The sequence below is a fragment of the Oncorhynchus nerka genome, linkage group LG19, assembly GCF_034236695.1.
Source record: "Oncorhynchus nerka isolate Pitt River linkage group LG19, Oner_Uvic_2.0, whole genome shotgun sequence".
Lineage (NCBI taxonomy): Eukaryota > Metazoa > Chordata > Actinopteri > Salmoniformes > Salmonidae > Oncorhynchus > Oncorhynchus nerka.
In genome coordinates, this window is record NC_088414.1 from 31,634,458 (window position 1) to 31,661,498 (window position 27,041).

Below are 27,041 nucleotides of genomic sequence, written 5' to 3' on the forward strand. Positions count from 1 at the left end.
ACTCCTATAATCAAACAATATAATGCTAATCTTTATTTATTTTTTAATCTGATAAAAAAAATGTTTTGCCTCCTTCTGTACGTGTATATCTGTATAGCAGACACAGTAGCCTGTCTTACAAGGATAAAGAAATGCATGTTGGTGGGTTGTAAACATGCCGCCGACATATCTATCTAAATATATATATTTTTATATTATCATACAGTGGACCCCCAAGCCTATAGGCCTATGCATGCAATGCCCTGATTCATTTAGTGCTAAAATCTCAGACAGCTGAACCATGAGAAGGACAATTCAAAATTTACTTGGGGAAGAGGGGCTGGCCCAACTCTAGGTGTCATGAAACCCCCCCAACATTAAAAATATTTTCACAGGACCCTCCCCTTGTACCCCCACTATTAACTCAAAATAATGTTAATGACTACATAACAATAACTATAGCTACCATGGAAGAACTGGGACATTTTCAGCTTTCAGTAATTGTGTACAGATCCTTGCGACATGGGGCCATGCATTATCATGCGGAACCATGAGGTGATGGCGGTGGATGAATGGCATGACATTGGGCCTCAGGATCTCGTCACAGTATCTCTGTGCATTCCAATTGCTACCGATAAAATACTATTGTGTTCGTTGTCCGTAGCTTAGGCCTGCCCATGCCATAACCCAATGGGGGACTCTCTGAAATCATCAAACCGCTTGCCCACATGACAACATACACGCTGTCTGCCATCTGCCCAGCACAGTTGAAACCGAGATTCATCAGTGAAGGGCACACTTCTCCAGGGTGCCATCAAAGGGTCTAGCGGAATGCTTGTTCCTAGCTCCAACAGTGCAGTGGTATCTAACTTCACAACAATACACAGACATCTAAAAGTTTTAAAAAATAGAATTAAGAAATATATAAATATTAGGACGAGCAATGTCAGAGTGGCTTTGACTAGAATACAGTAGAATACTGTATACCCCATAGATGGGCAGTTCCCATTCAAGTCAGGACTGGCAGCCATTGCTAGTGAATCCATGAATTTAACAGTCAACGTGCCAGGGTTAGAGGTTCTGAAGTCCTATGGATTATATCTATGGCCACAACTTAACAAACTGTTCTATATTTGACACGCATGCTGCCCAAATTGTAGTCTTCCCGACTGTAAGTGGTTGTGATGCAACTTAATCCACAGCAATGTTTTAGAAGCTATTGATCCTCTAGCAAAATTATACTCTCTGGTGTCACGGCCAAAAGTTTTGAGCATGATACAAATATTAATTTCCACAAAGTTTGCTGCTTCAGTGTCTTTAGATATTTATGTCAGATGTTACTATGGAATACTGAAGTATAATTACAAGCATTTCATAAGTGTCAAAGGCTTTTATTGACAATTAAATGAAGTTGATGCAAAGAGTCAATATTTTCAGTGTTGACCCTTCTTTTTCAAGACCTCTGCAATCTGCCCTGGCATGCTGTCAATTAACTTCTGGGCCACATCCTGTCTGATGGCAGCCAATTCTTGCATAATCAATGCTCAGAGTTTGTTAGAATTTGTGGGGTTTTGTTTGTCCACCCGCCTCTTGAGGATTGACCACAAGTTCTCAATGGGATTACGGTCTGGGGAGTTTCCTGGCCATGAACCCAAAATATCAATGTTTTGTTCCCCGAGCCACTTAGTTATCACTTTTGCCTTATGGCAAGGTGCTCCATCATGCTGGAAAAGGCATTGTTCGTCACCAAACTGTTCCTGGATGGTTGGGAGAAGCTGCACTCAGAGGATGTGTTGATACCATTCTTTATTCATGGCTGTGTTCTTAGGCAAAATTGTGAGTGAGCCCACTCCCTTGGCTGAGAAGCAACCCCACACACGAATGGTCTCAGGATGCTTTACTGTTGACAGGACTGATGGTAGTGCTCACCTTGTCTTCTCCGGACAAGCTTTTTTCCAGATGCCCCAAACAATCGGAAAGGGGATTCATCATAGAAAATGACTTTACCCCAGCACTCAGCAGTCCCCTGTACCTTTTACAGAATATCAGTCTCTCCCTGATGTTTTTCCTGGAGAGAAGTGGCTTCTTGGCTGCCCTTCTTGACACCAGGCCATCCTCCAAAAGTCTTTGCCTCACTGTGCGTGCAGATGCACCTGCCTGCTGCCATTCCTGAGCAAGCTCTGTACTGGTGTTGCCCCAATCCTGCAGCTGAATCAACTTTAGGAGACAGTCCTGGCGCTTGCTGGACTTTCTTGGGTGCCCTGAAGCCTTCTTCACAACAATTGAACCACTATCCTTGATGTTCTTGATGATCTGATAAATGGTTGATTTAGGTGCAATCTTACTGGCAGCAATATCCTTGCCTGTGAAGCCCTTTCTGTGCAAAGCAATGATGGCACGTGTTTCCTTGCAGGTAACCATGGTTGACAGAGGAAGAACAATGATTCCAAGCACCACCCTTCTTTTGAAGCTTCCAGTCTGTTATTCAAACTTAATCAGCATGATAGAGTGATATCCAGCCTTGTCCTCGTCATCACTCATACCTGTGTTAACGAGAAAATCTCTGACATGATGTCAGCTGGTCCTTTTGTGGCAGGGCTGAAATGCAGTGGAATTTTGTGGGGGGGATTCAGTTCATTTGCATGGCAAATAGGGACTTTGTTATTCATCTGATCATTCTTCATAACATTCGGGAGTATATGCAAATTGCCATCATACAAACTGAGGCAGCAGACTTTGAAAATGTATATTTGTGTCATTCTCAACTTTTGGCCACGACTAGTATTTCAAATTATTTTTATTTATGTCTGTTCGGACAGGAGTAATTTAATAGCCTCATTTTGGCTAAATTATTTAAATGTATCACAGGGTGCTGCAGCACCCCTACTTCCTGCGGCTATGGACACCGAGGTGGGGGTGTTTTGTTTCATTTGGAATGTGTTTTTATTTTAATATTTACCACTAGCAGTGCACGTTGTATTTTATACCAATAGGATAATGGTTAAATTAGCATTATTAAGTTTGTCTTTGTTGCATTTATGGGGGCTCATTCACACTCTGAATATGTCACCATCTCAACAGGCAGCTTGAATGAAATTGTTATGCTATTTCAGGTCAATGTGATAGGGCTGGTTGGCTCTCACTCAAGGTTGAGTGCGAGTCTTTGTGCTTGCAGACACCTGCACCACACTTCTTTTCACATTTCCCACTTCTCAGTGCCATAACAAATAACTGTTGGGGCCAAATCAAAATCAGAGCTATGCCCTAGAGGCTCAATTCAATAAACAAGGTTACAACTTTGAACAACAGTTTCCAGTAAATCACTGTCTCAAACATTATTATCAATATATTTTCATTCTTTACATCAAACTTTTTGAAAGAATAACAGGCCTTAATTACAATGAAAGTACTCCAGAGCGTTATTTATGTAAATGAATCACATTAAATCATATAAAGCTAAGATATCTCCACAGCACTTTGTTACTGTAATTTAATTATGCCAATGTGCTTTCATTAATTGAAAACCCTTAATCTATTTTATGAGAATTTGTAAGATTCTTGTTTGCATAAAATAGACGGAGATCCGTCTTTTCAATAATAGGTAACAGAATTTATTCTCGGAGTGCGCTCCCACTTCACCACGAGCAACAGTTTATATGCAAATCATGACGTCATTTCATTGCTTTAACAGAATCCCCTCCTCGCCCGGGACAAAGTGAGGTGAAAAGTTCATTCTAACTAACACACTCCCAGGTAACTTTTGACCCCTCAATATTATCAATCAACACTGAGCTGACAGTTCTAATTAACAGAAAACCTAAGAATGCACTCACTGTCTTATCTAAAAAACCCAGAGCTCAGTTCTGTAGGTTCAATCATAGGTTAACAAACTTATGTGTTTACACAGTCCACAACCCGTTTGTTTCTTCCTAGTTGGAATCGTGTTCATTAACTTAAATAACTCCTTGTCTGTCTCACAATCCCTTATTATGAACTCATATTGTTAATCAGATATAATAAAACAGAGTATAAGTTTTACTTAGTTACAGTTCCATTTAAAATGATTTCTTCAGCCATTTAATCATAATTTTCCCAACACCCTTGCAATGTGTCTTTTGTCATGTGAATTTGGAGGAACCTTTTTGTGCAATTTTCCTCAAGTCTCTGATTGAGATGAGGTAAACTTCCTGCTGCCTCCACTCTACCATTCCTGAACGGTCTTGTCCCACACCAACTGTCCATGTGGCTCCTTGGCCCCTTCAGGAAGAAGTGCCAGATAGGTAGGAGTCTGTGCTCCTTCTTCAGGACTCTTGGGGGCTTTGGAGCCTGCCATGTCAGTGCGGACCCAGCCAGGGCAGCAGGCGTTGAGCAGGATTCCATCAGCTGCCCGGGTCTTAGTCAGAAAATGAGCCTGAATCCTGGACAGCACAGTCACTCCGATCTAAACAGAGGTGAAAAAAACAGTATGATAAATTTGCCATTTGTGACCTGTTTCAAGAAGCCACTACTTCACAGGAGAGGCATGATATTTTTTTAAATAAATTAAAATGTGTTTTTTTTATGCCTTTTTTGAATATGTGAACTTTCATGTGCCTTAATAAGAAACGTGTATGCCATCTGTAAATTTGAATACAATGTTAAATTATGAGCCTTGTTGGTTGTGCCATGGAAAAATCCAGGAACCTTCCCGCTAGCCATGATTAGCTGAGATAATGGATGGGCTGGACATGCCGGGAGTTGAGTTCTGATTGGTCTGCCATGTAGCATGCTTCTACAACATGAGCTTCTCAGTATGTGTAGATAATCCTTGCTACCACTGCATTTTTGAAAGATACAACGTTAGCCATTTGGAAACCTGCAAAAGTGTTGCTTCTGCTCTCAATAACTTCACAGCCCAGGATTTAGCAGGAGCTATCGACAAAGATTAGTGGGATAAAGTTGTGATGGACTACTTTTCTGCAAAAGATCAGTGTGAATTGGAGTGACTTGACATAACGGGCAAAACAAGCTGTAGCTAGCTACAAACCAAATGGAAAAAGCCGTGAAGCGTTCACCCATGTATACGGTAAGAGTCTAGCTACATTTTCAGATATTAGATGTTTCTCATTTTGTCAAAGTCATTTTCATTGCAAGTTAAAGCGTACTGTTGACTAGCTAGCGAATGTTAACTTGCTTGCTCGATAGCTAACGTTACGTGTATGATCTGTATAGTAATATTATTCGTATCACAGAAGGCCATTTGCATTTTTAGGTATAGCCTACAGCTAACATTGAACCTAGTTGGTTAGCTTTAGTTACCTGCAGATTCATACTATAGTATTTCATGCATAGTGGCTAGCTATGACAATCCATCTGTACTGCAGCTAGCTAAACAATGTCTAAACAAAGGACTCCACTTCATAAGAGAATGATTACATGACCCATCAAGTTAGCCAGGTGTGTCTGGGTGTAATTTTCTCAAAAGTGGGGTTACAAGTTTATCAACTTCCACAGCAGAATTACTACTTTCCCATTGTTCCTCAACTGCAGTGTATGACATACCATTTTGGAGCTCCAAGTCTCTACTTTTATCCAAAAACACAATTTCACTACATAAGACCAAATTGAGGCGGTGGGTCACATTGGCCCATTCCCCATAATAGTTGTGTGGACAGACAGAACCCTACCTTTGTTGTGCCATAGGCTGTGTTTGGCCACCCCTGGGCCTGATGGTTTCCCTGCTGAGCGGCAATAACAAACTGCCCCATCAGCAAGCACAGCTCCTCCTCAGAGAGCTCAGTATCACGGAACCTCCAAGACGCAACAGAAAAAAGACCTTGTAATGCAGTAGTTTATGACTGCATGTGATGATCACAGTAATGGTTTTATTTGAAAATATTGTCTATGATCTGTAGTAGAAACTGACAAACTGATTTGTTTGTCCAATTATGATTAAGGTCACAACAGTAAAATGTTCATATCTGCTAAAGCGACAGCTGCTATTGAAGGGATGAATAGGGCTTACGTTCAAGTTGGTCAGGTTTGCGGTTAGATGGATGTATAATGATATCAGTGTATATTTCTCCCTCAGTAGATTACAATTCAGAATTAAGTTAAGGATGAATGAGGTTTGATACAGAATGAAGATCATACTTGGCTTGTAGTTGAGGGCTGCATGTCTCAAGAGCCTTCTTGCTAACAAAGCTGGAGACATTCACCACTCTGGCATTTGGTCTGAGGAGGGGTAGGAGAGCATGGCACACCCACAGGGTGCCCCAAAAGTTGGTGCGCATGGTCACCTCAGCCTGTTCCCCAAAAGTCTCAGTCGCATCATCTAGGGAAAAAATGTGATGATCAATTATTGCTTTGTACAAGAGAGAGGGAGAGAGAGAGCAGGGGGGGGGGGGGGGGGGGCTGAGTCAATATAGCATCACCCTCACCCATCATATTTGCAGAGAATTTTTCTAAATCAATCACACTAATACATATGACTATCATTCATGTTACACATTCCAATCAACTAGCCTTACTATTGTTGCTAGGCAGTTTAAACTGAACAGTTGGCTGGCTGATTGTTGCTAAACATGGCACACTACCTGGCCTCGGAGCATTTTGTATTATTCTGTACAGAAATCCGAGACACCCCATTTATACTGAACAAAAATATAAACTCAACATGTAAAGTGTTGGTCCCATGTTTCATGAACTGTAATAAAAGATCCCATAAATGTTCCATATCCACAAAAAGCTTATTTCTCTAAAATGTTGTGCACAAATGTGTTTACATCCCTGTTAGTGACTATTTATCATTTGCCAAGAGAGTCCGTCCACCTGACAGGTGTGACATACCAAGAAGCTGATTAAACAGCATGCTCATTACTGGTGCACCTTGTGCTGGCGACAATAAAATGCCACTTTAAATTGTGCAGTTTTGTCACACAACACAATCCCATAGATGTCTCATTTTAAGGGAGTGTGCAATTGGCATGCTGACTGCAGGAATGTCCACCAGAGCTGTTGCCAGATCATTTTATGTTAATTTCTCTACCATAAGCCACCTCCAGTGTCATTTTAGAGAATTTGGCAGTATGTCCAACCAGTCTCACAACCACAGACCACTTGTAACCAAGCCAGCCCAGGACCTCCACATCTGGCTTCTTCACCTGCGGGATCGTCTGAGACCCGCCACCCAGACAGCTGATGAAACTGAGGAATATTTCTGTCTGTAATAAAGCCTTTTTGTGGGGGAAAAACTCATTCTGATTGGCTGGGACTATCTTCCCAGTGGGTGAGCCAGTCTCCCAAGTCGGTAGGCCTATGCCCTCCCACGCCCACCCATGGCTGTGCCCCTGCCCAGTCATGTGAAATCCATAGATTAGGGGCTAATTTATTTATTCCAATTGACTGTTACGAATTACAATTCCATGATATGTTACGAAATAGCAAAAAGTAACACATGTTATGAATTTACAAAACATACAATATGTTAAGAATTTACAAAACATACAGTGTATGTTACAAATTCTAGCTAGGTGGCTGCCGTTAGCTAGCTGGCTAATGTTACATTATATGCCCACCTAGGGGTGGCAGGTAGCCTAGAGAGTTGGGCCAATAACGAAAGGTTGTTGGATCGATTCCCGGAGTTGACAAGGTAAAAATCTGTCGTTTTGCCCCTGAACAAGGCAGTTAACCCACTGTTCCCCGGTAGGCCTTCATTGTAAATAAGAATTTGTTCTTAACTGACTTGCTTAGTTAAATAAAGGTTCATTTAAAAAAAATAGAAACAACCAATGACAGCCTACCCAGGGCCAATTGTGCGCCGCCCTATGGGACTCCCAATCACGGCTGGATGTGATACAGCCTGGATTCGAACCAAGGACTGTAGTGACGCCTGCTTGCACTGAGATGCAGTGCCTTAGACCACTATGCCCCTCGAGAGCTATCTGTCTCATGTAACCATACCAAAAGTAACATATCATACTATGTTAAGTCTAGCCTATGAGACCAAGCTGTGGCACAAGATCCGCACACAAACCTCTCGCTATGTGGAGTGAGGGAGATCTTTTAAACTAGCCCGGAATGAACCGGTCAAAAACCAGTCACGTCCTCAGGCGAAAGCATGGAAGGAGAAGCGCCCTTCTCAAATGAACACCAATCTGCTTTGCGTGGTCATTTTGTCATCCAGAAACATCTCTTTTCCATAAAATATGTTTGAATGTTCTAACTAGTTTTAATTGCGACGGCAGATGAAGCCTTTATATCAAAATGAATCCATTTTAAATGTGAAAACACCGAATTCCACTAATTATGTGTTTAAATTACAACGTTTGTTATGAGTGGACTTCGCTGTTGGATAGAGCGGGGCAACTGGTTCACGCATGGGAGGCTGGTTCCAAATATAACGCAATTAAATTGCAGAAGATTAATCGAACACCCTCAATGTTACAACCCGCTAGCCTCGCAAAGCCGCCAAACAAAATTGCAACACAGCAATAATTGCATAGCATGTTGCGCCAAAATAGTAGAATAGGCTACCGTACTGAACTTTTAAAGGACATTCCAGCGTTGTTAATGAGCACATCCAATCCGCCATACGTCTTCTGCAGAAAGTGACTCAGTTGCTTGGCGCTGCCCTGGTCGCAGATATCAAGGTGGTGGTAAGAAACTTCAAATCCTTCGGACTTCAGCATCTTCACTGCCTCATTTCCAAGTTTCTCATTTCGAGCAGTAAGAATAACATCCCCGGTAAATTTTGCCTTACAAAGCTCCCTCACAATCGCAAATCCTGTGCCTTTATTGGCACCGGTAACTACTGCCACTTTTTTTGACATTTCATTCGCTCTCCAAAACTTAATTTTTGTAAAGTAAATAGTTAAAATAGCCTAACTATTTAAACCATGTAATTAACCGCACTGTGGTTGTAGTGGGCTGACGTGTAGCCTGCGCTGATCCGGGAGAAGACAACGTTGATTTAGAGGAAAGTCAACCTTATTGGCTACTTTTGCAAACAAAGGAACGTGCACAGTCACTCTGACAGATGAAATACCCACATATGATACAATGGGAAGGATAGGGCGTATTATATTTATATAAGAAGGGAGAAGTTAGCCTATGTACGCACAGTTTAGACGCCGAATTTATGGCGAGTAAACTGAATAGAAATGAACGCCTCATGTCCACCGGATACATCAACCTCTTTGCCTTCCAGTGGAACTCATTTGTTGTCAATGGAGCAGTTAGCAACGCTACCTCAGGTGGCATTCAATATTTTCAGGCAGTTTTCGTTTCATATATAGAGATGGATAGAGGACTCGTCTTTATATCTGTGCCATTATAGTATATGTGACAGCAATTCAATTTCAATTGAGGGGGCTTTATTGGCATGGGAAACATGTTTACATTGCCAAAGCAAGTGGAAATGGATAAACAAAAGTGAAATAAACAAAGTGAACAGTAAATATTTGTTCCAAAATAATAAAGACATTTCAAATGTCATGTGTATATATACAGTGTTGTAACGATGTGAAAATAGTTAAAGTAAACAAAGGGACAATAAATAAACATATGTGTTGTATTTACAATGGTGTTTGTTCTTCACTGGTTGACCTTTTCTTGTGGAAATAGGTCACAAATCTTGCTGCTGTGATTGCACAATGTGGTATTTCACGCAATCGGTATGTGAGTTTATCAAAATTTGATATATTTTCACATTCTTTGTGGGTCTGTGTATTTTGAGGGAAATATGTGTCTCTATGGTCATACATTTGGCAGGAGGTTAGGAAGTGCCACTCAGTTTCCACCTCATTTTGTGGGCAGTGAGCACATAGCCTGTCTACTCTTGAGAGCCAGGTCTACCTACGGTGACCTTTCTCAAAAGCAAGGTTATGCTCACTGAGTCTGTACATAGTCAAAGCTTTCCTTAATTTTGGGTCAGTCACTATGGTCAAGTATTCTGCCACTGTGTACTCTCTGTTTAGGGCCAAATAGCATTCTAGTTTGCTCTGTTTTTTTGTTAATTCTTTCCAATGTGTCAAGTAATTATCGTTGTGTTTTCTAATGATTTGGTTGGGTCTAATTGTGTTGCTGTCCTAGGGATCTGTGGGGTCTGTTTGTGTTTATGAACAGAGCCCCAGGACCAGTTTGCTTAGGGGACTCTTCTCCAGGTTCATCTCTCTGTAGGTGATGGCTTTATTATGGAAGGTTTGGGAATCGCTTCCTTTTAGGTGATTGTAGAATTTAACGGCTCTTTTCTGGATTTTGATCATTAGCGGGTATCTGCCTAATTCTGCTCTGCATGCATTATTTGGTGTTTTACATTGTACGCAGAGGATAGTTTTGCAGAATTGTGTGCAGTGTCTCAATCTGGTGTTTGTCTCATTTTGTGAATTATTGGTTGGTGAGCAGACCCCAGACCTCACAACTGTAAAGGGCAATGGGTTCTATAACTGATTCAAGTATTTTTATCCAGATCCTAATTGGTATGTCAAATTTTATGTTCCTTTGGATGGCATAGGGCAGCAGGTAGCCTAGTGGTTAGAGTGTTGTACTTGTAACCGAAAGGTTGCAAGATCGAATTGCTGAGCTGACAAGGTAAAATCTGTCGTTCTGCCCATGAAAAAGGCAGCTAACCCACTGCCATCATTGAAAATAAGAATTTGCTCTTAACTGACTTGCCTAGTTAAATAAAGGAAGAATAAGTAAATAGAAGGCCCTTCTTGCCTTGTCTCTCAGATTGTTCACAGCTTTGTGGAAGTTACCTGTGGTGCTGATCTTTAGGCTATGTATTGTATGTATTGTTTTTTTGTGTGCTCTAGGGCAACTGTGTCTAGCTGGAATTTGTATTTGTGGTCCTGGCAACTGGACCTTTTTTGGAACATCATTATTTTTGTCTTACTGAGATTTACTGTCAGGGCCCAGGTCTTACAGAATCTGTGCAGAAGATCTAAATGCTGTGGTAGGCCCTCCTTGGTTGGGGACAAAAGCACCAGATCATTTTCAAATTATAGACATTTGACTTCAGGTTCTAGTAAGGTAAGGCTGGGTGCTGCACACTGTTCTAGTGCTCTTGCCAATTTGTTGATATACAGTGCATTTGGAAAGTATTCAGACCCCTTCCCTTTTTCCACATTTTTACAGCCTTATTCTAAAATGGGTTAAATGAATAAAAATCCTCATCAATCTACACACAATACCCCATAATGAGAGAGTGAAACAGGTTTTAAGACATTTTTGCAAATGTATTAAAAATAAAACACAAATAAAAAAATGTACATACGTTTTTAGACCCTTTGCTATAAGACTCGAAATTGAGCTTAGGTGCATCTTGTTTCCATTGATCATCCTTGAGCTGTTTCTACAACTTGGAGTCCACCTGGGATAAATTCAAATGATTGGACATGATTTGGAAAGGTACACAAATGTCTATATAAGATCCCACAGTTGACAATGCATATCAGAGCAAAAACCAAGCCATAAGGTCGAAGGAATTGTCCGTAGAGCTCCAAGACAGGATTGTGTCGTAGGCACAGATCTGGGGAAGGGTGCCAAACTATTTCTGCAGCATTGAAGGTCCCCAAGAACACAGTGGCCTCCATCATTCTTAAATGGAAGAAGTTTGGAGCCACCAAGACTCTTCCTAGAGCTGGCCACCCGGCCAAACTGAGAAATCGGGAGAAAACGGCCTTGGTCAGGGAGGTCACCAAGAACTCGATGGTCACTCTGACAGAGCTCCAGAGTTCCTCTGTGGAGATTGGTGAACCTTCCAGAAGGACAACCATATCTGAAGTACTCCACCAATCAGGCCAGACGGAAGCCACTCCTCAGTAAAAGGCACACGACAGCCCGCTTGGAGTTTTCCAAAAGGCACCTAAAGGACTCTCAGACCATGAGAAACACGATTCTCTGGTCTGATGAAGCCAAGATTGAACTCTTTGGCCTTAATGCCAAGCGTCACGTCTGGAGGAAATCTGGCGCCATCCAAGCATGGCAGTGGCAGCATCATGCTGTGGGGATATTTTTCAGCGGCAGGGACTGGGAGACTAGTGAGGATCGAGGGAAAGATGAACAGAGCAAAGTACAGAGAGATCCTTAATGAAAAGAGCTCAGGACCTCAAGGGGGGGTCACCTTCCAACAGGACAACAACCCTAAGCACACAGCCAAGACAATGCAGGAGTGGCTTTGGGACAAGTCTCTGAATGTCCGTGAGTGGCCCCGACAGAACCCAGACTTGAACCCGATCGAACATCTCTGGAGAGACCTGAAAATAGCTGTGCAGCGACGCTCCCCATCCAACCTGACAGAGCTTGAGAGGATCTGCAGAGAAGAATGGAAGAAACTCTCCAAATACAGGTTGTGCCAAGCTTGTAGCATCATACCCAAGAAGATTCTACTTTCCAAATGCACTGCATATGGTGAAGAGGGTGAGGCTTAAGCTGCATCCCTGTCTCACCCCACGGTCCTGTGGAAAGAAATGTGTGTGTATTTTGCAAATTTTAACCTCACACTTGTTGTTTGTGTATATGGATTTTATGTCATGTGTTTTTCTCCCCAACACCACTTTCCATCCATTTGTATAGCAGACCCTTAAAATGTAGTCAAAAGCTTTTTTGAAGTCAACAAAGCATGAGAAGACTTTGCCTTTATTTTGGTTTGTTTGTTTGTCCATTAGGGTTTGCAGGGTGAATACGTGGTCTGTCGTATGGTAATTTGGTAAAAAGACAATTTTACATTCGCTCAGTACATTTTTTTTCACTGAGGAAATGTACAAATATGCTGTTAATGATAATGCAGAGGATTTTCCCAAGGTTGCTGTTGACCCATCCCACGGTAGTTTTTGGGGTCAAATTTGTCTTCACTTTTGTGGATTGGGGTTATCAGTCCTTGGTTCCAAATATTGGGGAAGATGCAGATGCCAGAGCTGAGGATGACGTTAAACTCTTTAACTGTAGCCAATTGTAATTTTTGGTCTGTATATTTTATAATTTCATTTAGGATACCATCAACACCATAGGCCTTTTTGGGTTGTATTTTGTCTTGTAGTTTGTTCAATGTAATTGGAGAATCCAGTGGGTTATGGTAGTCTTTAATAGCTGATTCTAAGATTTTTAAATGATCATGTATATGTTTTTGCTGTTTGTTCTTTTTTTATAGAGCCAATAAGATTGGACAAGTGGTTTATCCACACAACTCTGTTTTGGATAGATAACTCTTTGTGTTTGTTTAGTGTGTTCCAATTTTCCCAGAAGTGGTTAGATTCTATGGATTCTTCAATTACATTGAGCTGATTTCTAACGTGCTGTTCCTTCTTTTTCCGTGGTGTATTTCTGTATTGGTTTAGTGATTCACCATAGTGAAGGCGTAGACTCAGGTTTTCTGGGTCTCCATGTTTTTGGCTGGATAGGTTTCTCAATTTCTATCCTAGGTTTTCGTCAAACCATTTGTCATTGTTTTACATTTTCTTAGGTTGTCACTTAAAAAAAAAATATTTGATGGGGAATCTGACAGGTCAAATATACTGTTTAGGTTTTCTACTACCAAGTTTACACCTTCACTATTACAGTGACATGTTTTGTCAAGGAAGTTGTCTGAAAGGACTTTAATTTGTTGTTGTCTATTTATTTTTGGTATGTTTCTACACTACTTTCCATCTATAGCATTTATTAATATTATTCCGTTCCTTTGGCTTTGATGCTTCATGATTGAGTATTGCTCTGTTCAGGTAGACTGTGATTTTTCTGATGTCTGATAGGGCTGTTAGTGGGCTGACTGTGAATGCTCTGAGAGACTCTGGGTTGAGTTCAGTGATGAAGTAATCTACAGTATTACTGCCAAGAGATGAGCATAGGTGTACCTACCATAGGAGTCCCCTCGAAGCCTACCATTGACTATGTACAGACCCAGCGTGCGACAGAGCTGCAGGAGTTGTGACCTGTTTTTGTTGGTTATGTTGTCATAGTTGTGCCTAGGGGAGCATATGAGGGAGGGAATGCTGTCACCTCCAGGTAGGTGTTTGTCCCCCTGTGTGCTGAGTGTCTGGTTCTTGTCCAGTTCTGGCATTTAGGTTGCCACAGACTAGTACATGTCCCTGGGCCTGGAAATGGTTGATCTCCCCCTCTAGGATGGAGAAGCTATCATCGTTAAGGTATGGAGATTCTATTAGGGGATATCTGTTGAGATAATTTCCTTATTCATTTCTAGCCAGATGTAAAATGTTCCTGTTTTGACAAATTTAATAAAGGTCTGCTCTATACCAAATTAGCATACCCCCTGAGTCTCTTCCCTTTTTCACACCTGGTAGTTTGGTGAATGGGACTACCAGCTTTCTGTAACCTAGAAGGCAACCAGTGGGTCTGTCACCTCTATACCATATTTATTGTAGGATGACAATGTCTGTATTTCTAATTTATTTGATGAAGTCTGGGTTCCTGCTCTTTAGGCTAAAGGCATATGACCTCAGACCTTATATTCCAGGATGAGATAGTAAAAGCTTTGTGTCCCATAGTGTGTAGTGATGTTTTCATGTGGTTTAGGCCCGGATCATTACAGTAGGTGTGAGCATCTGATACATACCTCTTAGGTCGCAGGATGGGGCTTAGGTCTGATCTGGGGGGGCCTACATAGGGTGTGGCCAGGGTTTGTTTGGGGTAGTCTCAGCTGGTTGGGGTGTGGCAGGTGAAGCTGTGGTCTGGGTGTAGGTCCTCTTGGCATGGGTTCTCTCGTGCAGGTCCTTCGGGAAGGGGTCTTGCAGGTCTGAGAGGGTGTCTCGCTGGTCTGGGTGGGGTGTCTGTGGCTCTGTTGCTCCTGTGTGAGGTGCTGGGGCTGCAGTTGAGGGTGACGTCCTTCAGAGTCCTGGCAAAGTTGGGATTGCTGCCTTGTAGAGGTGGACCTGGCCGTAAAGACTGTTCAAGTCCAGGGTGGAGTCCAGGGCGGAGTGGTGGGTCAGTTAGACATTAGGTTTTGAGGCACAGTCCCGGGAAATGCTTGCATTCACCCGCTGTATGGTGGCAATGTGAATGTCTTTTCGTGTAGCAGGGTGGAGATAACCACTTGTGCATTGGGGAAAGTGGAATAAGCTTTTTCAATCACTCCCTTGAGTGCTGTGGCCACCCCTTCCTGTTGGGCCCTCGGGTCGTTTGTGACTGTGTGAATTATAATGTGGTTGGGGGACCCTAGTCTGTCCTCTGAAAACAGCTCCAGAGCATGTCTAGTGTTTGAGTACCAGAGTTTAGTCACTTTGTGTTTGAATGTAAACTCAACAAAAAAAGATAATTTGTAAAAATCCAAATCCAAATAACTTCACAGATCTTCACTGTAAAGGGTTTGAACACTGTTTCCCATGCTTGTTCAATGCACCTTAAACAATTAATGAACATGCACCTGTGGAACGGTCATTAAGACATTAACAGCTTACAGACAGTAGGCAATTAAGGTCACAATTATGAAAACTTAGGACACTAAAGAGGCCTTTCTACTGACTCTGAAAAACACCAAAATACAGATGCCCAGGGTCCCTGCTCATCTGCTTGAACGTGCCTTAGGCATGCAGCAAGGAGGCATGAGGACTGCAGATGTGGTCAGGGCAATAAATTGCAATGTCCGTACTGTGAGACGCCTAAGACCGAGCTACAGGGAGACAGGATGGACAGCTGATCGTCCTTGCAGTGGCAGACCACGTGTAATGACACCTGCACAGGATCGGTACATCCGAACATCACACCTGCGGGACAGGTACAGGATGGCAACATCAACTGCCCGAGTTACACCAGGAATGCACAATCCCTCCATCAGTGCTCAGACTGTCCGCAATAGGCTGAGAGAGGTTGACTGAGGGCTTGTAGGCCTGTTGTAAGGCAGGTTCTCACCAGACATCACCGGCAACAACGTTGCCTATGGGCACAAACTCACCGTCGCTGAACCGAACAGGACTGCCAAAAAGTGCTCTTCACTGACGAGTCGCGGTTTTGTCTCACCAGGGGTGATGGTCGGATTCGCGTTTGTCGAAGGAATAGACGTTACACCGGGGCCTGTACTCTGGAGCGGGATCGATTTGGAGGTGGTTGGTCCGTCGGTTTGGAGGTGGTTGGTCCCCCCCCCCCCCCCCCCAATCCACCAACCCCAATCTTTACGCTGCTGCTACTCTGTTAATTACCTATGCATACTGTATGTACTTTACCTCTACCTACATGTACATATTACCTCAACTAACCTGTGCCCCCCCGCACATTGACTCTATACTGGTACCCCCTGTATATAGACTTGTTACTGTTCTGTTATTGTTGCTCTTTATTCAAAAAATAATCTTTACTTCAGTTTATTTTAGTAAATACTTAACGCATATTTTTCTTAACTGCTTTGTTGGTTAAGGGCTTGTAAGTAAGCATTTCACTGTTGTATTCGGCGCATGTGATTTCTGTCTGGATTGTGTGGACCTAGCTCTCTGAGCTCCACCATGTCTCTCTCCAGCTCTGTGAATTTATCCTTCTCAATGATGGAGGAGCAGTGCAGTTGTGGGGAGTCGTCACAGGGAGAGCTTTTCCTGCTATGCTCTCTCTTTATCCCGTAAAGTCCTGCATGAGGATGCCCTGCACCATTACTGTCCCAGACTTGTACATATTGACAGAGGTTGTTTCCATTTCCTCAATGTCTAGTATTCTGAGTTTCCACCCTGGGCCAATACACTCTCTCTTGACATAGGGGTAGTGTGCTCTTATAGCACTGTGCCATGCCAGGGGAGGGTCTGTGTGGAAAATTAAGTTGTTTTAAGTTCCCGGCTTTGTAGCAGTCAGCAAATGGTGTCTCTGGATGTCCTTGAGGAACTTATTTTTGTACTTATTCCATGCAGGGGGTTCTGTATTGTGATGACATCTGCACAGGGGGCTTCAAAGGCCTCTGCATTTGGGTGGGTGAGGATGAAAAACTCTCCTGCCATTGTTAGGCTCAGTCAGGTCTGTTCGGTCTTGGTAGCTTAGTAGCCTTATTTACAAAATTACTGAGAGATTATTGTCATTTACTTTATGGCTTCAGAAGTAGGTTCAGACTGAACATTACTCACTCAGTTATGTGTTGGATGGTATTTCCAGGTTTCCGCTGTGATTCTTCTGCAGGTTTTGGTTTGTTAGAAGTTTTTTCTTGATAGTTCTTGGTAGTAAGAACCTGTTCTGGTCATTTTGTCCAAAATCAAGGTTTTAGGTATGGAATTCTGATTTAGTTTTAAGGTTTTGATGTAGAGGGTAGTATCTTGTCCTTGCAAAAAACAATATCAAAGTTTATCTACATTTATCCAACTATAATTCCATTTTTTTCAGAAGAACTCAGGAGCCCATGAGCTCATGCCCTCCCTCTCTCCCATAGGAATTCCCACACAGTTGACTAATTTGATCACTTTAAAATGAGGCCTCTATCATTCTCTGGTTTCATACAATCCCTCTCAACAAACACATTTTTAAAAATATCATTCACAGTCGATATTAACAGTTTATATTCATCTAAAAAATACTGTGTATTTAGCTGTCCTCCCCTTTCAGAATATATAATTCCATAGTCATGGAATGCTTTGTGTAAGAGCTATTGAAGATTGAAAAAGTGTGTATTTTTCTCCATCAACCCCTGGTTCAGAATATACCATCTTCCTATATAAACACTTGAATTGTGGTGTTTTATGTTTGTTTTTACATATAGCCTACAGCCTTCAAACTCAACTCTGGACCTCGAAGCCAATTCCACTGCATTTTTTTCATTGTTCACCACTAATCAGGGACCGATATAGACCTGGGACACCAGGTGTGTCCAATTCATTAATGCTGGGTTTTTCACACACAACAGTTTCCCGTGTGCATTAAGTATGGTCCACCACCCAAAGGACATCCAGCCAACTTGACTCAACTATGTGGGAAGCATTGGAGTCAACATGGGGCAGCATCCATGTGGAACGCTTTCAACACCTTTGTAGAGTCTATGCCTAAATTAATTGAGGCTGTTCTGATGGCACAACTCAATATCAGGAAGGTGTCCTTAATGTTTTGTACAATCAGTGTATAATGAGGTTATTAGACGACAACCTAGTGAACATTACATTTGTTTTAGCTTACCATTGACTGAAAGATGTCAGACGTTTTCTCTCCCCTCGCATCTGGCTACCAGGGGAAATTTTGGAAGGTTGTGGCCATTTTCACTTTATGATAACCTGCTCCTTGTAGTGACAGTCACAGGGAACATCTCCAGTAAACAAACAGACAAGCAAATAGGCCTAGTAGCGGGATTCAGCACCAGGATAGCACCGCTGTTGATCAAATTTCTGTGAATCTAACTAGTCAAGATTTTGTAATAGTAACATCATGGAACAATGTAGCGAATGTCTATTTCCCCTAGCATGTTTGTGGACACAATGTACCAGCCATTTTGTTAAGTGAGTAGCTTCAGTTTATATTTTGAGCCTCTGCCAGTGCCACAAAACTATTTTGGAAATTTGTGAATGTGAGATGGAGAATGCCTTCAGTAACTGCGTGGAGAGGTCTCGTGTAGCCTAGCCTACACATGATGGTCATGTGTAAACTGACAGACGCAGCTAACCATAGAAATATAATCCATAGATGACAGTTCCCATTCAAGTCAGGACTGGCAGCCATAGGTAGGGTACTCATAAATGTATCAGTCAAAGTGCCAGGGTTAGAGGTTCCGAAGTCCTTCTACGGATTATATCTGTGGCCACAATTTAACAAGCTGTTCTATATTTGACACGCATGCTGCCCAAATTGCAGTCTTCCCGACTGTAAGTGGTTGTGATGCAACTTAATCCACAGCAATGTTTTAGAAGCTATTGATCCTCTATCTAAAGTATGCGCTCTGGTGTAGTATTTTCAATACTTTGATTTATGTCCGTTCAGTAATTTACTTGAGTGTAATTTTTTTTTTTATGGCAAAATTATTTAAATGATCAGGGGGTGCTGCAGCTTCCCCCGGCTATGGACACAGGTTCGTTTAATTAGGAATGGTTTTATTTTTACCACAGTAGCAGTACACATTGCATTTTAAGCAAATATAATGGTTAAATGATTTAATTAATTTGCACTCTGAATGTCACTATCTCAACAGGCAGCTTGAATGGCTTTATGGTATGTCAGGTCAATGTGGTAGGGCTGGCTCTTACTCCAGGTTGAGTGCCCTGCAAGAGTCTTTGTGCTAGCAAACCCATGGACCCTACTTCTTTTCAAGCTTCCCTCTTCTCAGTGCATTCCATCTGGTGGGAATGCTACTCCTCCAGTCAGAAGAGGATTTGTACAATACAAGTTCATAAGGGAGAGGGAGATAAGGTATTTTATTTATTTTACTAGGCAAGTCAGTTAAGAACAAATTCTTATTTTCAATGACGGCCTAGGAACAGTGGGTTAACTGCCTGTTCAGGGGCAGAACGACAGATTTGTACCTTGTCAGCTCAGGGATTCAAACTTGCAACCTTTCAGTTACTAGTCCAACGCTCTAACCACTAGGCTACCCTGCCTGAATGAAATGGCTCTCTCTCATCCTCAGGGGTGAACACATGGCAAACAACTTTCTCCTCCAACTGAATGCAGAGACAATCAGGTCTCTACAAAATGCTAAATTAGTGGTAAGAAAGACTGCCTTTTGAGAACATTATTCTAGGCTTTCTAGGTCAGTCTCCGCTTGGTCTTTGGTGCCCCCTACAGCAGGGATCATCAACTAGACCAGGGATGGGCAATGCCAGTCCTCGAGGGCCTGATTGGCGTCACACTTTTGCCTCAGCCTGAGCTAACACACCGGACTCTAATAATCAACGAATCATGATCTTCAGTTTAGAACGCAATTAGTTAATCCGCTGTGTTTGCTAGGGATGGGGAAAAAGTGTGACATCACTCTGGCCCAGAGGCCTGAACAAGATTCAATTGCGGGCTGATTTCTTTCTTGAGTGGATGGTCGGAAGGCCCGAACGTAATTACAAATAATTTGCAGACATCACTTGGAGCTGGTTTGCTGGTGTTTTTACAGTCTTATATATCCAGTCCCAAAAGTAATTTTTTGGTAGAAAACTTTGGGGGCCCAATAAAATCACCCGCGGGCAGAATTCGGCTCACGGGCCCAGTTGGGAAGCTATGCCCTAGAGGCTCAATTCAATAAACAAAGTTACAACTTTGAACAGTTTCCAGTAAATCACTGTCTCAGACATTATCAATATATTTTAATTCTTTACATCAAACTTTTTGAAAGAATAACAGGCCTTCATTACAATGAAAGTACTCTGGAGCGTTATTTATGTAAATGAATCACATTAAATCATATAAAGAAAAAAAAGCTAAGATGATATGTCTAAACCCTCTGTTGCAATGAGTCTTTTGTCATGTGAATGTGGCAGAATCTTTTTGAGCAATTTCCTCAAGTCTCTGATTGAGATGAGGTAAACTTTCTGCTGCCTCCACTCTACCATTCGTGAACGGTCTTGTCCCACACCAACTGTCCATGTGGCTCCTTGGCCCCTTCAGGAAGAAGTGCCAGATAGGTAGGAGTCTGTGCTCCTTCTTCAGGACTCTTGGGGGCTTTGGAGCCTGCCATGTCAGTGCGAACCCAGCCAGGGCAGCAGGCGTTGAGCAGGATTCCATCAGCTGCCCGGGTCTTAGTCAGAAAATGAGCCTGAATCCTGGACAGCACAGTCACTCCGATCTAAACAGAGACGAACAAAACAGTATGATATATCTGCCTGTTGCCCATTCCCCTTAATAGTTGTGTGGACAGACAGAACCCTACCTTTGTTGTGCCATAGGCTGTGTTTGGCCACCCCTGGGCCTGATGGTTTCCCTGCTGAGCGGCAATAACAAACTGCCCCATCAGCAAGCACAGCTCCTCCTCAGAGAGCTCAGTATCACGGAACCTCCAAGACGCAACAGAAAAAGACCTTGTAATACAGTAGTTTATGCATGTGATGATTGCAGTAATGGTCTAATTTGAAAATATTGTATATGATCTGTAGTAGTATTTGTGTGTACTAGAATTGCAATTGACATTCACTTTGATTTGATTTTCCAATTTTGCTGTTGTGGCCTTAAGTACAATGCTCTTCGTTACTGCTAATGCGACAGCTGCTATTGAAGGAATGAAAAGGGCTTTCCTTCAAAAAGGTCAGGTCTGCGGCTGGAGGGATGTATGATGTCAGTGTATATTTCTCCCTCAGTAGATTACAATTCAGAATTAAGTTAAGGATGAATGAGGTGTTCGATACAGAATGAAGATCATACTTGGCTTGTAGTTGAGGGCTGCATGTATCAAGAGCCTTCTTGCTAACAAAGCTGGAGACATTCACCACTCTGGCATTTGGTCTGAGGAGGGGTAGGAGAGCATGGCACACCCACAGGGTGCCCCAAAAGTTGGTGCGCATGGTCACCTCAGCCTGTTCCCCAAAAGTCTCAGTCGCATCATCTAGGGAAAAAATGTGACCAATTATTTCTTTGCACAAGAGAGAGAGAGTGGGGGAACGTGTCAATATAGCATCACCCTCACCCATCTTTTCAGAGCATCATTTTCAAATGCAATCACACTGCTACATAGGCCTATCATTCATGTTACACAAAAGTTGCAATCAAGTAGCCCTACTATAATTTGTAGGCAGTTTAAAATGAACTGCTGCTTGTTGCACGCTTCTCAAATTAAACAGTAATCTGAGCCATTTATTTAGTCAACGAGGCAGCATACTGCATCCTACACTTCTCTTTTCCATAACATAAATGTTTGAATTGTCTAAATGGTTTTCATTGGGAAGGCAGATAAATCTTTTTTAAATCACAAGCAATCACTTTTGCATGGGATACATAAAATCATACGAATTACTACACGTGCTTAATGAAGTCGCTTTTGTTTTGAGCCGACTTCGCGGTCGGATAGAGCGGGCCCTGGCCCATACCTGGGAAGCAGCCAAGTTCCAAATAGAACGCAATCAGCGTTCAGTCGGTGCAATACACACCTATACCGGCGCCCGGGTGATAGTAATTGTTATGATCGGCTAAAACAGTAACAATTGCACGGTCAGAGTCGCCAAAATAGTAGAATAGGCTACCGTACTGAACTCTTAAAAGCCATTCCAGCGTTGTTAATGAGCACATCCAATCCGCCATACGTCTTCTGCAGAAAGTGACTCAGTTGCTTGGCGCTGCCCTGGTCGCAGATATCAAGGTGGTGGTAAGAAACTTCAAATCCTTCAGACTTCAGCATCTTCACTGCCTCATTTCCAAGTTTCTCATTTCGAGCAGTAAGAATAACATCCCCGGTAAATTTAGCCTTACAAAGCTCCCTCACAATCGCAAGCCCTATGCCTTTATTGGCACCGGTAACTACTGCCACTTTTTTTGACATCTCCTTTGCTCTCAAACTTTTTTTCTGTAAAGGAATTAGTTAAAATAGCCCAACTCTGGTTTAAATAATGTAATTAGCTGCGCTGTGGTTGTATTAGGCTGACGAGTACACTGAGCTGGGTGTAGAGGAACGTCTAGCCTTATTGGCTACTTTTGCAAACAAAGGAATGTGCACTGTCACTCTGACAGATGTTGGGTAATCTTTGATCATGAAAGAATGTGAGGGAGCGGTCATATCACATGATCATACTTATATAAAATGGGAGAGGTTAGGTCATTTACACACAGTTCAGATGGCACATTGCGAGTTAAACTGAATAGAAATTAAGAGCTGGCTAGCACAGTTAAGCTCTTTGCTTTACATAACGATTGGTTTTATACACAGAGATAAATAGGACTCATATTTATATATGTGCCATTTTAGCATCTGTGAAAGCATGGGCAGTGCCATTGAGGCTCCAATCCACAGGAATCCCCACTCAGTTGAGTACTTTGACTACTTTCAAATGGTGGACGTTATCAATGGCGTTGCCCATGCTAAATGGCCTTTTGGCCACTAGAGGCCTCTATCATTCTCTGATTTCATACAACAGTTCTCATCCAGGGTTCCAGTATATAAACAGTTTCGACTGCTCCTACAGTTTTGTTTCGGGAACTATATTTTAACTGACGCCCGGCCCAGAAAGTCTACCCATAGAAGGCCACATACAGAAGACAGATTTGAATTCCTAATAAGAGATTGTGCACAAAACAGCCATTCAATTATTCAAATAACTGTAACAGAGGACGATTTTTTCCCCCTCCATCACTCACATGTATTAAAGGTCCTGCACAGTTAACCTAAGTTAACCTATTTCCCAAGTAAAAATAGCATTTGAAAGACCAAAACATCACCCATAATATTTTTACACTATTAAAATGCTCAGAATTTAAGAAATGTTACATTGTCTCATCTCTAACTATCATGAAGCCTGAAAGAACAGGCTAAGTGGGCAGGGAGATTATATTAATGAGCTTGCTTTGACAAACAGCTCATTGAAACAACCTTTTGATCGTTGCCAGGTAACAAGGTAAACAATAGGTCACATGTCATTGATGACCAGGTAAACAATGGACATGTCATTCCGAGCCTAAATAGTATACCTCACCCCATTTTCTCTGCAAAATCCTCTTATGGTCAACAGAGCTGATCATGGACTGTTGGATATCAGACAAACAGCAGCAATTGCCCTGGGGGGTATGAACAAAGGATCCGATTCACAAAAGTCCTATTCTTTTTCGTAATGCTGTTGAGTTACCGCCACTCTGATGTCCAAAAGTTCTTCCCGGCTGTATGAAATAACACCAAAAACTTCTGGGCTAATAATGTTAGAAATAACACATAATAGAACAAAATACTTCAAAGTTTCCTAAGAGCTAGAAGCACGGCAGCCTTACCTGTTGAAGCCTAGATTTAAGTGCCTTTGAACAGGGTATGTCAAGAACAGCAACGCTGCTGGGTATTTCACGCTCAACAGTTTCCCGTGTGTATCAAGAATGGTCCACCACCCAAAGGACATCCAGACAACGTTACACAACTGTGGGAAGCATTGGAGTCAACATGGGCGAGCATCCCTGTGGAATGCTTTCGACACCTTGTAGAGTCCATTTTTTTGAGAACAAAAGAGGGGGGGGGGGTACAACTCAATATTAGGAAGGAAGTATTAGTGTGTGATTTTCATCAGTAAATGACAAATACTCTTCCCACCGCAACTCCTTTTGTGGACACCATTCTTCAGTGTCAGCTGCGTGTTGGAGATTCTCAGACTCAATGTAAGGGGCTTAGGGATGGAAGAACAAAAACCATATAGTGACTATCAGGAGTTACAGAAAAATATACTGTTCACAAGTCAAAGCATCCAATGCCACAACCATTGTGTCAAACTGTAATACTTACATTATGGTCAGCTCTTGCAAGAGCCACTGATCCACTGTTAATGGAACAGCATCAGTCTTCAGAATTAGCTTCCTGATGTTCTCATCAATTGACAAAGCAACTTGGCTCGAAATGTGCACTGCACACGTGTGACATGATCATAATTTTTGGTGCAGCCCCTCCACCCGAAATGAAGTCGCTCTGGATAAGAGCGTCTGCTAAATGACTTAAATGTAAATGTAAATGTAAAAGCAGCCACTACTGTCGGAGGAAAATAGTGAGACATTAAATTAACACTATGACATCCAGTTTATAACACAGTGTGCTTTTTCCAGCAAACAGTTAAGTAGCTTGCTAGCTTAAAGTCACAACACAGATGAAAGAGGGTTAGTTACTGGGATCATTCTGCTACATTCTGCTTGAGCAATTTTAAGGTTTGTGATGACGGTTTTAAGGCGTTACATATTTAAATGAGCTAAGATTATATGACGCTACTATTGGTGTCACGACTTCCGCCGAAGTCGGTCCCTCTCCTTGTTCGGGCGGTGTTCGGCGGTCGGCATCACCGGCCTTCTAGCCACCGCCAATCCACTTTTCATTTTCCATTTGTTTTGTCTTTGTCTTTCACACCTGGCTTCACTCAACCAATTACTTGTTTATTATTTAACCCTCTGTTCCCCATGTTTTGTTTGTGAGTGATTGTTCATTGTACATTGGTCCGTTTTTGTGGGCTCGCTATGTTGCTGTGTATTTTTGAGTAAAGTACGTTGATGACTCATATCTGCGGTCCTGCGCCTGACTCTCTACACCAGCATCACACGGGACGATTACAATTGGTGTATGATATTTCTGGCATTACGTGACGTTGTCCCAACCTGATCTGTTTCACCTGTCTTTGTGATTGTCTCCACCCCCCTCCAGGTGTCGCCCATCTTCCCCATTATCCCCTGTTTATTTATACCTGTGTTATCTGTTTGTCTGTTGCCAGTTAGTCTTGTTTGTCCCATCAGCTCCTGGTTTTTCCCAGCATCTTTTTTTCCCTCATCCTCCTGGTTTTTAGCAAGGCTATCCAGTTCCTGCTCATCAAGTCCCCTCTGATTCCTGTGGTATTGGAATTCTCCTGGCTCCAATGACATAATCCCCTCATTAACTGGTCTACTGGTGCCATCGTGGGCTGGAGCCCGTTCTGCCACGCCCATTGCCTGGAGTCAGCACAACCTGCCCCGGGACGTCTTCCTGGGGGCTCGGAAGGTGCCCCGGTCCTCTCCGCCATCCCTGCGGAGTACCAGGACCCCCGGAGGTGTTCAGCAAGGCCCGGACCACGTCACTTCCGCCATACGACCCTATAACTGCGTTATTGACCTTCTCCCTAGCACCACACCGCCCAAGAGAGACGTCTGTACTCTCTGTCGGGACCGGAGACCAAAGCTATGGATACCTACATTGGGGACTCCCTAGTTGCTGGTTTTATCCGTCCCTCTTCCTCTCCCGCCTGTGCAGGCTGCTTCTTCGTGGAGAAAAAGGACAAGACCCTGCGCCCGTGCATTGACTACCTGGGACTCAATGACATTACGGTTAAGAACCGTTACCCACTACCACTCATCTCCTTGGCCTTCGAGCTGCTCCAGGGGGCACAGTGTTTTCCAAACTGGATCTATGGAATGCCTACCACCTGGTGCAGATATGAGAGGGGGACGAGTGGAAGACCATCTTCAACACGGACAGTGGCCACTACGAGTCTCTGGTCATGCCCTTTAGCCTCACCAATGCCCCTGCTATGTTCCAGGCTCTGGTGAATGATGTTCTCTGACATGTTGAACCGGTTCATCTTCGTCTACATTGATGACATCCTCATCTTCTCCCACTCTCCTCAAGAGAGGGTTTTCCCCCCCGTTTGATGGCAACACCGCCAACCTGACCATGGTGGATCGGTTCTCCAAAGCCGCCCACTTAATTCCTCTCCCCCAAACTACACTCAGCCAAAGAGACGGCCCAGCTCATGTTGCAGCACGTCTTTTGGATCCATGGACTGCCCGTGGACATGGCCTCCGACCGGGGTCCTCAATTCTCGTCCCAGTTCTGGAAGGCATTCTGCACCCTCATTGGGTCATCGGCCAGCCTGTTCTCCGGGTTCCACCCCCACTCCAACAGAAAGTTGGAGCAAGCCAACCCAGCGTTTGTCCCGTCAGCTCCTGGTTTTTCCCAGCCTCTTTTTTTTTTCTCGCCCTCCTGGTTTTTGACCCTTGCCTGTCGTGACCCTAAATTCGCCCGCCTGACCACTGCATGCTCCTGAGCCTGCCTGCCGTCCTGTACCTTTGCCTCTGTTGTAGTAATAAACATTGTTACTTCGACACGGTCTGCTCCTGGGTCTTACCTTATCCTGATAGACATTGCATAATGCAGGAAGTAATACCTGACTCCATGTGTTTGACAGGGGGGAGGGGACCAGTAACTTTATGATCAACTTTTTCAATGTACCAGCTACAGTACTTTGTCATACTTGTGTCAACTTACTATGAACTGGTTTAATATCATCCATTTTGATCAACTTTATTTTCACTGTTCGGGACCTTTAACATTTTATATTAATCCAATTTCTGCCGTCGTGACTTTACTTTCATTAATCTGATGACTGTTATTTATCTAATCAACTAACTATGTTCAATTTTTCCAGATTTAAATTAATCATGTAACAATTAACTCATTAGGAATTGGGGAACCACGAGAGGTGGTTCTTTAAAGAGTTACCATCTCCATAATTAAACTCAAGGTCTTAACCTATCACATCTATAAACAATCATCTTATAAATCATGA

At 42.7% G+C, this 27,041-nt stretch overlaps 2 protein-coding genes across 2 annotated transcripts; both read right to left on the reverse strand.

Annotated features, from left to right (window-relative positions):
* Nucleotides 1-3,307: 3,307 nt before the first annotated feature.
* LOC115101395 (carbonyl reductase [NADPH] 1-like) lies at nt 3,308-8,935 on the reverse strand. The gene is made up of 4 exons (XM_029620853.2): nt 8,504-8,935; nt 6,112-6,292; nt 5,646-5,769; nt 3,308-4,420 (listed from the first exon to the last, which is right to left on the reverse strand). Exons 1-4 carry the CDS (start codon nt 8,787-8,789, stop codon nt 4,181-4,183), a joined length of 831 nt encoding a protein of 276 aa, XP_029476713.2. The 5' UTR covers nt 8,790-8,935; the 3' UTR covers nt 3,308-4,180.
* Nucleotides 8,936-20,206: 11,271 nt separating this feature from the next.
* Nucleotides 20,207-22,444, reverse strand: LOC115101396 (carbonyl reductase [NADPH] 1-like). Its single transcript, XM_029620854.2, has 4 exons — nt 22,027-22,444; nt 21,202-21,382; nt 20,714-20,837; nt 20,207-20,629 (listed from the first exon to the last, which is right to left on the reverse strand). The coding sequence occupies exons 1-4, from the start codon at nt 22,310-22,312 to the stop codon at nt 20,390-20,392; spliced, it is 831 nt and encodes a 276-aa protein (XP_029476714.1). The 5' UTR covers nt 22,313-22,444; the 3' UTR covers nt 20,207-20,389.
* Nucleotides 22,445-27,041: the final 4,597 nt, after the last annotated feature.

What these genes read in the sequence shown, in the direction of transcription:
- LOC115101395 (XM_029620853.2), bottom strand. Translation starts at nt 8,789, where the DNA reads ATGTCAAAAAAAGTGGCAGTAGTTACCGGTGCCAATAAAGGCACAGGA. An exon ending in CGCTGGAATGTCCTTTAAAA is followed by an intron (nt 6,293 to 8,503) that starts GTTCAGTACGGT and finishes TTTTTTCCCTAG; the next exon opens with ATGATGCGACTGAGACTTTT. An exon ending in CAGCCTATGGCACAACAAAG is followed by an intron (nt 4,421 to 5,645) that starts GTAGGGTTCTGT and finishes ACCTCTGTTTAG; the next exon opens with ATCGGAGTGACTGTGCTGTC.
- LOC115101396 (XM_029620854.2), bottom strand. Translation starts at nt 22,312, where the DNA reads ATGTCAAAAAAAGTGGCAGTAGTTACCGGTGCCAATAAAGGCATAGGG. An exon ending in CGCTGGAATGGCTTTTAAGA is followed by an intron (nt 21,383 to 22,026) that starts GTTCAGTACGGT and finishes TTTTTTCCCTAG; the next exon opens with ATGATGCGACTGAGACTTTT. An exon ending in CAGCCTATGGCACAACAAAG is followed by an intron (nt 20,630 to 20,713) that starts GTAGGGTTCTGT and finishes GTCTCTGTTTAG; the next exon opens with ATCGGAGTGACTGTGCTGTC.